Source organism: Paralichthys olivaceus, chromosome 14 (assembly GCF_024713975.1).
Source record: "Paralichthys olivaceus isolate ysfri-2021 chromosome 14, ASM2471397v2, whole genome shotgun sequence".
Classification (NCBI taxonomy): domain Eukaryota; kingdom Metazoa; phylum Chordata; class Actinopteri; order Pleuronectiformes; family Paralichthyidae; genus Paralichthys; species Paralichthys olivaceus.
In genome coordinates, this window is record NC_091106.1 from 2,365,273 (window position 1) to 2,378,361 (window position 13,089).

Genomic DNA, 13,089 nt, shown 5'->3' on the forward strand with positions numbered 1-13,089 from the left:
CATTCCTGTAAACAGAAAAAATAATCCCTCCAGGCCATGTTAACAACGGTATGTTTTTTTTCTCTGTCAATTTTTTTTCTCTCTGAGCTGATGTTACTCCAGTTATACTAATTTGTGAAGCTGAGTCACACAGGAATTCATCTAGTTCTGCTCTTCACAGGTTCTTGCATATGTCAGGGCCAGAGACGCCAACCTCTTTCTTGTAAGGACTGAGGCAGGTTCAGACACAGTTTGTTGGGTCTGTACGTCACATTTAAGAACACCATGAGCTCCATTACACAGGAGCTGCTTCATGATAGCCTCAGATAGCTACATTATAGTATACATTCAGTTAGAGAACATTTACTCCCAGTTTAATCACATTACACATGTCAACCTAACATTATAGACAATGGATCTGGCCTTCCAAAAAGGACTACAAGTTTACAAGGTACGAATACAGATATATGGGTTATCCAAAGTGGGAACACTCTCTTACGCTCTTACTCCACTGACTGACTGCCATACTGGATTATATCATTTTTATCAATTCTTTGAGCCTTTATTTGAAATACACAGATGCGAAGACACAACTTCAAAGTGGCTGAATATCTTCTGTCTTAAAGTCAAAAAGTAATATCTCTAATATTCTAAACTGTATCTGCCCAGAACACACACAGACAGCTCATGGACAATGATAAGGCCTCACTATTAGGGTTCCTACATCTTCCCAAAAGTAAACGGGTTGGCCCAATTCCCTCAAAGTCTGGGACCCAACACAGAGCAGTACATTTTATAATACATTTTCTAAAATGATCAGTTTTACATAGGCTTACAGAAAACAAAGAGAGAGAGGCTTAAACATGTGAACTGTGTTAACAGTGATGCAGACTATGTGCTCTCCTGCCTTCAACTACAAACCACTTCAAAATAATATACAGTACGTTGTCAGTCTGACTATCACGACACAAGTGAGACAAATGGGTCTTATCTTACATCAGCTGCAAAGCCACACCAAGCACAATATAAGTTTTTGCTAGTTTCAGACTGACACAGATGTTAGTGGATTTGGATATAACCTAATTGCACTTGCACCATGTGCCTTGACCATGAATTTAGATAGCATTGACTAAGTTGAACAGCCAGAAATAATGACACAAGACAGCAGAATGAAGCCGATTTACTAAGCAAATGTATTCTCAAATTCCCAAACTTTCCACTGAAAAACACATTCACGTCCAGTTCACAGTGATTTGACAGTTGTGCTGAGGTACAGAGAGGATCCGACTGTCTCTTAAGCATCATTATTCTCTATGTGCGATTCATCTGGACAAGGAGATCAGACACATGTGCCCTGATGGCTCAACTGGTAGAGCGTGGTACTGCAGTTCAAATCCAGCCCGGGGCCTTGCTGCATCCTCTCTCTCTCCCCTGCCAAGCCTGTCACTTTTTACTGTCTCCATGAAATTATGTGACAGGAGATCTGGGGGACAGCAGGATGCAGGAGGCAGCTGAAGCTGCTCTGCACAGTTAATAACTACAACGGCCTCCTTTATTTTTACACATGATCATTAGATCATGGGTTCATATTAAAATACTGACTCATGCAGTTTTATGCACTAACTAAGCACCCCAAGTTGAAGGTCAGATTTTGTAACTGCAGTGTGCAGCACTTTGAAATCAACTGATATCTATACAACAATTTACACCATATTCCATGGGTCACTAAAAGCCATCTTGGTTTTGATCCAGAGTCAGACGCTGTCCTATCCAAACCCAGACCTACAACCAATTTTGACTGGCACTGCTTTCCTAACCCAAGAAACTCACAGACCAACTGCATGTGTTGTAAATCATTTCAGGTGACGCCACTGACCATTGGTTCCAACAGGAGTCGGTGACACACCAGGGACAGATGAGAGAATTGACAGTTGTTATGTGAATCCGAGAAAAGTAAGTAAGTTCAAATTTAACTTTATTAAAAACAAATACCATTTTGGGCTCACCAATAAAACCCACACGTTTATGAGAATGGCCCTGACACATTTCGAGCCCAGATTTAAAATAAATGTAAAATATCTGGACCTCTCTAATTTTAACTGAATGCCCAAGGCATAGACAGCATGTGTGTTTGTGTACTCCTGTTGTAGGGACCTAAATCTGTCTACAAAAAGTCCCAGTATGAAAACTTTTCTAATCTATGGGGACAAAAAGCAAGTCCCTATTACGTGAATCATTAAAATTTAGGGTTAAGACATGCTTAAGACATGGGTACAGATTAGGTTTGGTTCAGGTTAAGTCCCCAGGAAACTATCCTAGTCAATGTAGTGCCCTCTGAAGTCACGTGTCTGTGTGGCAGGAAAGTCAGTGCTGATTTTTCGAATACAGCGAGTATAGAAGGTAAGTAAAAAATGATTTCTTACCTACTCTGAAGTTGGGTGCTGTCAGGGTGTCTGTGGCATGGCCATTCTCACTGATGATGGTAGTGGTGTTTCCCAGCTCACAGTTGTTGTGACACCTGCCTCCAATGCAGGTTAACTTGCAGATGGTGGGTGTGAAGACCACCTTGATCCTTCCTGTATGGTTGCCCACTGTTGCCGAAAATATGGCGCAAACCATGACAAGGAGGGGTAGGAAGAGCAGACGCAATCTGATTATTCTTTGATCCATTGGAAAATGTTAGATCACTTTCAGGTTAGAGCTTGTCACAGATCAGCTGGTGAGGCTCCAGTCAAAGCAACTACAAATAATCAACAAAGAACTGTTCAATTTGGAAAAACCTATGACAAAATCTTCTCCCGGCACTCGTATACTATCTGTTTCTCCTCCTCCTCCACCGATCCTAAGTCCAGTGGCGCCTGTGAAACGTGAGCAGCAAAAAAAAAAAAAAAAGAAAGAAAAAAATCTGGGAGAGACAGAAAGTCAGCAAACAAAACTCTGGGATGCCTTCCAGTTCTTCATCACACTGTAAGACTCTGAGAGGTGGATATTGGCATATCGAGTGTACCAAGCTTTCTTCCAAAACAGACAGAGGGCATGCCACCTTCAGCCCATGCGTCTGCTTTCCTTGCTTTTCAATTTTTTCTTATTCTTTCTTCCTCCTTCCTCTTTGCTCTTGAGATTTGGGAATATTAGCACATCAAATAAAAGACAAAGATCAGAAAGTAGGTTTCTTTGACTCACGACGGAGATCAAGACATAATCGCAGTCGCCCTTAGAAGCACTTAAAGACACAAGCTTATCTACTCGTCTCCCCGTGTCCTATGTCTTCCTCCCCACCCACATACAACCCAGCCCTTAGAGCAGATTCAAGAGAAGAGTGAAGATTACTGCGTCCTTTCTCTAAGTACCTGGAACATTTTATCTTTCGCCCTGCGGTGCAACAAAATCTTACAAACATCTCTTCAGGTACATTTAGCCTTGTCCTGTAATTATCTCCACACTATTTACTTTTGTAAACCTTTTGCTCCAGTTATAATTCTTGCTGTGCTGTGCTTCCTGCTATTGCTGTGTCACATCAAAACCCCTGTGTCCATCACTCTCAGCCATTCACACCAATTCACAATCGCCGGAGAATTGTTCCTAAACCTAGAGGGCGGGAAAATCCATCGACGCAGATGTTCCAGTTTACCTAAACATTTAAGATGCAGTGATTACAAGCCAATGCAAATGGGAACACAGTTTTACACATGTTGCCAGGATTTCAAAGATTTAAACTACATGAATGACAACATAACCATCCATATATAAACTTCTCATTAGTGGTAAGATCACAACCAACAGAAAAAACAACAATGAAAGGATTTGGAAAATTGTAAAAGTTTGAAGCTGCTCACTGCAGATTATTGCATGACATGCCCCTATGCATAAATGGAAAGACCAAAATTGTATACTTAATTTATGTGATGTAAGTATTTAGATAATTAATCAATCAATCAAATTTGAAATGTAAAGCCCATATTCACATATCACAAATTGTCTAGTGGGGCTTAACAACAAAACAATTAACCTCAATCTAAGTTATGAATGTTTACAAATGCTGTTGAGAGTTGTAGTTTTAATGCTGGTTTCTGTTTTCTGTACTATTATCTTAGAACTGGTGATTTTTCAACCCAAGTGATTGCACTTCTGTCAGTGGTCATATCGAACAGACTGGACCTTTTAGAACCATGTTTAAGAATGGTGTTTAGGTGTCTGACCATTTATGTCTGTTAAGTGTTTCTGGCAGTGACTTACTGGTCTTTGATTAGTTTATCCCCAACAATAAACCCTGAGAGACAAGTTTAATCAAATCCAAATATTTTTGGAAATATGTTTAACACAAACTTCTGTTGAGAACAACTAGTTGACCTAAAAGATTAATTTGACCCACTGCACAGACATTCTGAGCTTCTGTGACATCAGACTAATAAGACTATGTATAGTGTGTACTCTGAGGAACATTGCTAAGGGATACAAATATATAGTTCTTTTGTGTCTGGTTCAAATACTATCTGACACACCTCATCTTCCAACAACAAACAGCTTGCGGCTATCTTCCAAAATATCTACTATTTCTGCTATGGTGCCTCAACCACTGCAATTAGTAAGTGTTTTCTGATACATATATGTGGTTATGGTTTGGTTACTAAAAATCTTCAAAAGTTTAAAATTATCCCAGTTGCATAACGGGAGATTATGAGACTCACACAGGGATATATCAATCTCTGCTGCTGCAATGTTGAATTTGTGTCCCCCTACTTTATGGAGTTGATAAATAGGGGGGAAAAATCATTCTCATAAATTAAAGAAACCACACATTGTTGTTTGAACAGTCATAATTCATTCAGCCACAAAAGGGCACTAGTTAGGTAAAAGTAAACACAGGTAAGGATAATTTAAATTGAGTATATGTATTTTCAGAAGTTGGAACTAGCCCTGTAAGGATTAAAGTTATGTCTCTCCAGCACATATAACATTCTTTGCAATGTCAACATGGTTAACATGGTTCTGAGCAGCAGGTGCATGCCTCCAGAGATGAGATTCCTGATCTGATTCCTCCAAAAGCTCTCTCCTTCCCTCAACTTCCCTTCTAGGCCTCTATGCACATGTTGTTGGCAGAGTTCCTTGGTTGTGTCGAGCATATGGAAAGGGAGTCAGAAGAGCATCACAGCCACAATACAGACATCAATCAACTTAAAAGAAGAAATGTTCAGGCTGAGACTGCAGAGGCTGGAGAGAGTGTAGTGGGGAAGGATGGAAGCATATGACTACTGAAGGGGGTCATGTCTTTCTTTCTTTCTGGTGTTTTCCATCAGCCCACAGAGTGCTGATTTGAGCCAAGCTAGGGAGTAAAAGAGGCCTCAGTGGAGAAGTGTGGTACAAGTCTAAAAACCATATAGCTTGACTTTTTGCATGTTTACTATAGTTTGGGAGTATCACTGCATAGGTGTGAAGCCAGATAAATTTCCTATTGTGATTATGTCACCATTGGACGGGCCTGAAGACCAAAACTTTGAAAATGAAAACAATATGGAGAACTCAGTCCCTTTGTCTCTGTTTGAGGCAGGCGGCTTGAGCCTACATTAGCCACCACTAGCAAAATACATCTCCAGCCAAACTGTTGGCAATAATCTGCATTGCAATTGCAACATAGACCCCAGGCTTTGGCAAGAAAAAGGCATGCATAAAAATGTATCTCTGGTTCTGCTGCATTCATTGATAATTTCTTCAAAATTGTCCATTATAACTCTGACAGCATCATAGCAATGCATTTTGGCATTTGGCTTTTATGGCATAAGTCAAGCTTATAAGACATGAAGAAGTGTCATTTTTGAATTTCAGGACAAGGTGAAGTGCCAGAAATCCCTACTCTGACTCTACACTATCATGGCATCTTCCTTGGTTATTGACTTGATGGTAAGATGATCCTTTCTGCCAAAACCTTCAGTCAGGGCTAACACTAGAAACATTTGTCTGCAGGTGTTTTGGTAATGTTGGAGAGCCGAAGCATCGCTGGGGGACAAGGGGAATACGTTTCCCAGATGTGGCACCAAAGCAAAGTGCAGACAGGCTGTTTGTCACATGGGACAGGGCTGACAAAAAGGCTGTGGGGATTCTTGTTTTAGAAGCACAAACAGGTCTGCTACTTTCACAAAGTGTAGCACTGAATGCCTGCTTTGCAAAAATCTGCCATGCTTTTTACATTAATGTGGCCTTAAGTGCTATTTCTAGTTAAACAACTTGCTGATAGTGTTTGAGTGTTTAACAATGAAGGAACAATGTCTGAATTGCTTTGATATGACATAATTAGATTGAAAAAGTTACTGCAGTGTCCATAGTATCAAAGAGTGGACTCAAAAATAAAGTGATTATTTTTCAGTTGTCAAGGTAAAGGTAAAGGTAAAGGTAACAGTGGCCTTTATATGAATCTGGTAGAAAGTATGTAGAAATATGTACAGGAACTGCACTGGTTGGCGGAGGCGTACAACAGCAGTGTATTTTAGTTTTTTTAATTTTGCATGTGTGCCAAAAACCATATGTTGAAACGTTGGACCAACATTGTAATTCTGGACATCTGCCATAAGTTAGGGGAAAACATTTTCAGATGCCCGGTTATGTCTCTACAGTCTATTTAACTTTTCAGGTGCCATCTTTATGAAAAGTTGTGGAGTGATACATCCTGTTTTTGTTTTGATGTTTCCGGCTGTATTGTAATCAGCTGACTGGCAACCATCCGTTCATCTCTTTCTCCCTTCACTCTCTGACAGCACCACCATTGCTTGAAATTATGTGATGAAGTAATCTAAAATATGGAGCAGAATCTCAGAGGAAAGTTTCATCATCGTGTAGAATGTATGACGCCTAGAACTAAAGTTGTTTGAAAATAAAGGGAGGAACTACCTTATTAAGGTGTTCCAGACAAAGTGTTTTTTAAATTTATTTAGGGGTTCCAAATGCTTATTCAAATTTATATCCAGATTAACACCCTAACAAATATTTAAACTTTTCTCACTCTCAAAATATAAGCCAAGACAATGACAGAATGCAAAGTATTCAGAAGGTGTCACTGTCATATTCTCACAGTTCGTATTGGAACCACCAGTCAAACAAGTACAGGCCTGTCTCTTTTTACAGTTGTTTTTGAGTGAAAGGATCTATGTCACTTCAGCAGTTTGTATGTAAGAGTTAAACATTCAGAGAATATTGTGGGCTAGACTTAAGTTACATTATTATGTTGAAGCTGAACTTAAGACCCCATTTACACAGGCAGGTCAGACAGCTATCTGATCTCATTAAAGCAAAGTTTGCATGCATCCAAGAAGTTTTCAAGAGGGATTGCCCGAACCACCTCTGCAATTTGAGATCCATTCTAGCCAGATGTTAAAAAGGTGTAAATGCAGCTGTCTCTCTGGAATACAGATAAAATCTTTATTCTGCAATAGTGTAACTATGTCTGTGTGTGGAAACATATGCTCATTGTCAGATTTTCTTACTACATCCATCGTCTGTGTTCTCTGGCAGCTAAAGTTACACTAAAATGGCACTGAAATGAGCCGCTGTTCTCTGTCTCATTAAAGCAACAAGGTCTCTATACATCAAATACAAGACACACTGAGCTGCTGTAGTGTTTGTATGGTCCCTGATCAACCACTGAATAATCTGTGTGAGAGACGGAGGGGCAATAAAGATAATAAAAAAATCTTCTCTCTTATGGTTCTTCAACATGATACATTAAAGTGTTTGTGCTGGTTATGTACAGTTATGTAATTAAAGTGAAACTAACTTAGCATGAAGCCCATGAAAATAAAGATATGTGGTGTAAATGTAGGTCATCACATCTGGACATGAGACACATCAGATATGTAAATGTGGATTAATCTGATACATAATTCAAATGTTTTCAATGATATTTGATGCATAGCATATGTTTACTTTGATGTTGACTTTTCTTTCACTGACTGAAAAATAAAACCTGGAAAAACCACTGTCAACCTTTCCAGGCAAGCAACTGTATCATTTGACCAGATCCTGTTCATGTGGAAACTATATATTTGTAGTTACACTTGGTAGATATTTGATACAATGTAGACAACCAGTACAGGCCTGGACAGTAATTTATAGAAAACACTTGTTATTGAAATCACAATGTTGGTCAGACAAATTGTAATTAGATATTTTTGTCACACTATGGCAAATACTGTGGTCTTTCATTTGGAATGGAGTACTGGTTCAGTATAAACACCCATGGAGTATCTAAGGCCACTCTGGTGAGTTTGCACCGTACACTTTGACCATGTACAATACTTCAAATAAGGCAAGTCTTGAAATAAGACAAGCGTTGCTATATATTTATTTGGAAGCCATATATAAAACCAGTAATTTCTCTATGGTTTCCCTACAAATGTCAGAATGTGAATGATTTGGAAATTTTGGTGGCTGCCCTCTCCCTGCTGTGTATGCATCTGTGTCTCATTTCCCTTTCTAACTTTGATGTCTGTCCATTTCATTTGCATTTACTTACTGTTAGCTGAAATTAAACTGAGCCAAAGAAGTTATTTTGACCTGTGGCAAGGTCTGGGTCTTCTCGAGCACTGCAACGCCAAGCACTAACACGGTTCTGTCTGCTGACCTCCCCATTAATAACCCTCAGTTGGTCTGTCTGGCTGTGGCCAGAGGCATAACCACTCAAACTACAGTCTACAGATTCTTTGAAAAATATTGACTTATTCATAGATGCATACAGGAGTCTGACGCTCGATTTTGGCCTTGAATTTATGACAAGCCGCAATAACAAACCACACGCTGTGAATTATGACTGTTGTTGATCTGTAAGAACTGCCAAAGTTGGTCCAATTTTTTTTAACTTTGCTCTCTAAATGGTTTATGCAGCTCGCATATGAAAAGTGTCTCATAAAAATGTGAGTGTATGAAAACAATGGGATCTGTCGGAAGAACGTATGGTTTCTGCTCATGCTGACAGACGCACTCATTGCTTATGGAGTCCAACATGATGGTTCTGTGAGTGTTTTTGCACTTTCCTCCAGTTTGACAAAGAATTCTCAGGCTACCTGGACCAACAAACAATCTCACCCCTACAGTTGAACCTCTTAAAATATTTTTTGTGTCTGCTTCAGTTCATCTTTGGAGTATGTATGACCATTAACATACTGCACCTTAACTTTCATTTACAAGTGCAAAATACTTAATTATAATAATTATTATTATTATTGATCTGCCCTGCACTACACTGTGCATGGTAAATAACTGTACAAATTCAGTAAACATAATCCAGTCCAACATGAACTAACTACTTAGAAAGATGTTTATTTAAGTATCAGCAGCAAAATGTGAAGTAAAAGTCCAGGTTTAGTTGCTGTGACTGATACAATATTCTATAATGGCAGAGGAATGTAAAAAAGCACCAGTTCTGATACAATCTGTTTCAGCTTCAGACAACTCTTCTCATCCATTGTTGTTGGTGAGATATTAGGTAATTTTAACATTTATTGAAATGAAACCATGTGAGAAGTTTATAGGGGGAAATCACTATTTGGTGGAGTCGGCCTTGTTTTCAAGCAGCAGGCAATGCTTAAGTCTTTATGCCATTACTGCTGGAGCTGCAATTTGAACAAATCCTGTTATTACCCAACTGCAAGCTCCATAGTCTCCCCATTTTGTCAGTGTCAGAGCAGATGTGATGAGCTGTGTGTATGTGTGTGTGTGTGTGGTGTGTGCAATGGTGGACAAACTCAAGTTTCCTGCAATTTCAGTGATTGCTTCCCAAGAATATACAACTGTTTACCAGGGATTCCCAAGATTTCTCCCTTGGCCAGTCCTCTGAGCTTGATGCTTGACCTGCTGAACAGCACTCTGCGCTACTGCTCTGACTCTAGATGGAGATGTGCATGTGTGACAGAGCCTCTTATTGAACTATTTCAAAGTATATTTGCAGATGTTGCTTTTCTAAAAACTTTCTTGATACAGAGCAGAACTGTAAACTGATGTTTGTCATGAAAATTAATTAGATAAAACATTTAGGTGAAAACACAAGAAAAGTTGGAACAAGCACAACTGGACTTGTAAAAGATTTTTCCTTTCTCATCCATGAGTCTTCTTCAGTTCCGACTGACTGCTGGTCCTAGGTATTCAATATTGAAAAGGCCAGCCATGCAAACAGGCCAATCAGTACCTCTGACTGTGGCCAACCACTAGAAGGAAGGAGAAGAAAGCAGAGCCCTGAGCCCTGAACAGAACTGAGCCACTGGTTTAAATATGTGGACAACACATTAGATAAAATGAAAACCCAGCAAGTGCAAGTCTATGCAGAACACATTAACTCAGTGGACACCAAGATCCTATTCACACAAAAGGCGGTCTGCAGCAACAGCATTTCTAACTATGCTGTACACAATTAATAAGACAGGAGACATGTAGAGACATGTAACAAAGCCTTATGAGACAAATTGTGATTTGTGAATATGGGCTGTACAAATAAAATTTGATTGATTGATTGATGAAACAATGAAAATCATGTCTCCTTTAGTATTATGTTAATGTTCGACAGTAAGTCAACTTAAGTAAAAGTAAGCAAAGTAATATTTGACAATGATACAAGCATTCAATGCTATCATGGATTGTATATGTTGAGCTTGAAATATAGTTTTAGAGAAGCACAGGAAATTTTAGACTAATAGGAGAACACACATTTATAAATAACTTTCCAAAGCCATTAATTAGAATTTTCCAATTGTTACTCACCGTGGAAGGGGCTGTGTCCAACTCTTAGGGGGATTGGCCTCTCTGGTTGGGACTGAACATGTGTCTGTGTGTGTGTAGTGTGTGTGTGGTAGTATTTGGGCTTTATAACATACTGCTGGCTCTGAACTGGGTGCATGGGCATGGACCGGATGCTGGAGGGAAAGAGTGCAAACAATTAAAATAAATACAGAGTTCTGAAAAAACAGAAATGACAAGACAATGCATGTGCACAATGACAACACAGTTAATTTAACAAAACAATATTGGACAATACAATGAAGTCTTGTGACAGTGTATGAGACATATCCCTTTGAATGCAGTGTCAAACTGCAGGCGTTTAACAGTCCAACAGTCTGTTGGGCAGCAATGGTTTTTTTCAATGTTAATTCACTTAAAAAAAATAAAACATGGGTCTCAGGGTTGACTAAGAGTTAAGAGAGGTTATGTTAGTGAAGAAGATAATGAGGCTTAAAAAAGCAAAGCCCCATCACAGCTATCAAATGTAACTAATTTGCAAAACATCAGTTGGGCGCTTCCTAAAAAAGCAAGTGAGTCTAGTAAACTAGAAAATGGAGTTTAAAAACAGTTCAAACTATGGACTGATAAAAAATAAATCAACCTTCTTCAAAAGACTGGACAGGAATATACAAAGAGTCTGCTGATGTCCGTGGGTCACAGTAACAGAGTTTTCAGGTGATATTAAATGTATTGTTTTGGGTTTTTTAACTACATGTATATCTTTCGTTTTGTATTCTTTTGAATGTGGGCATCATGTGATAGAAGGGCTGTATCTCCCACAGTTATGGGCAGCCTGTTCATATGATTGTAAACTTAGTTAAAATAAGCCTGAACCTTGGCTCTGTAACATAGGATCCATTCTTGAAGCACAGAGCACGAAGAATAATCTAGTGAAAATGTCCAAATACTCATGGTCTGGACCGTTAAGATATTAAAATAGTTCCTGTTTTCCTAATAGATACCAAATATGGGGATGTGTACGTTTTGAGTATTTTTGGTATCTTTGCTCTCAGCACTTTGTGATAATACTAAATATGCTTAAGAATTTAGATGAAGACAGGTAGTGATTAGTGTCGAAAAACACCACACTATCCACACAATGATCCTTGGAAATAACATTGCTTCCTCAAGTGTTCCCAAATTCTTCAAGTTCTTCAAGACCAGCGTCATTATCCTCCACTTCCTCTCACCACTCCTTTCCCCTCTTATCAGACTGGGCCCTCAACCAGACTTCTGGGCTTAAAAACTTCCCAACGATGGAGGGTCTGTTATATAGTCATTTCAAAGAATATGTCCTCTAAGTACAGTGCAAATTACAGGACAGTCATTTATCACCCTGACAGCATTAACAAATGCACTCATGTGAAGTATTATGGCAAACACAAACAGAAAACCAGAGGCAGTAGTAACCCGTGTCCACGTGTGTTTTATGCTTTAGGCTTGCATCCACTATTGAGTGGTAAATGAGAGAACAGGGGAGTGATTTCAGACATAGCCTTAGCCTGGTTTATACATTTAGCAGTAACATCTTCAGAGGTATTTTCTTGATCTCACACATGTCTGCTGTCTGTCTGCAAGGATAAATGTTTGCCCAAGTGAAATAAAACCTAGCGCAGCAGACTCAACATTGGTCCAGTGAAAAAGAAGAGCAGAGTGTAGCACAAAGTCTGTGGATTGAAATGCTGATGTCAACTTGTTATCATTTGTTAGTTCATGAAAATTCCTTTCAAGATGTAACTGCAAAATGTATAAACCAAACTAAGCCAACATTTTTATGTCAGCAAGTAAATCAATAACATTTTGACTTTTATACTGAGGGTTGCAATTCAGAGGATTACTGAGCTACCACAGAAACTGGAATGGTACATCAGATAATACTATTTTGGACACACTAATTGTGCTTAAGGGACATTAATGAGCAAGGGGTCAAGTAGGTGAAAAAAACGTGATATGGTCCTGTCATAGCTTCAAGCAGATTTGGTTGCTATTTTCAAGAATGAGATTCAGGCTGAGCTTGAAATTGAAAAGTCTGCTGTTAAATTAGTAATAAAAGCTGCCAAAAGAGAACACTCTAAAGCTGCTATAAAAACCAAGGTGGCAGCGATGGAAAGCCCAATGGAAAAGATGTGAAAGGGATTTTCAAGATATTCAGATGATGTTGTGGTTTTGCAGTGCATAGTGCTACAAAATCAGGTGGCTGCAACAGAGGAGTTGGGAGGAAGATCCAGATGTGGCTAAGGGTAGAGCGGTATTCCCCTAACCAGAAGGTTGGCAGTTCAATCCTAGTCTTCCTCATCTGCATGCTGAAGTGTCCTAGGGCAAGATACTGAACCCCGAATTGCCCCTCATAGA

At 39.2% G+C, this 13,089-nt stretch overlaps 1 protein-coding gene across 5 annotated transcripts in view; it reads right to left on the reverse strand.

Moving 5' to 3' along the window:
- ltbp1 (latent transforming growth factor beta binding protein 1) overlaps nt 1–13,089 on the reverse strand; it is a 104,702-nt gene that overhangs the window by 62,084 nt on the left and 29,529 nt on the right. For 4 of the 5 annotated variants that reach the window (XM_069538448.1, XM_069538452.1, XM_069538450.1 and 1 more), the window contains exons 4-5: nt 10,720–10,871; nt 2,403–2,570 (exon numbers count right to left, since the gene is read on the reverse strand). In XM_069538448.1, the coding sequence (XP_069394549.1) occupies nt 2,403–2,570; nt 10,720–10,871 (320 nt within the window). The remainder of the gene's footprint in view (nt 1–2,402; nt 2,571–10,719; nt 10,872–13,089) is intronic. The other variant, XM_069538453.1, reaches the window with a different exon arrangement.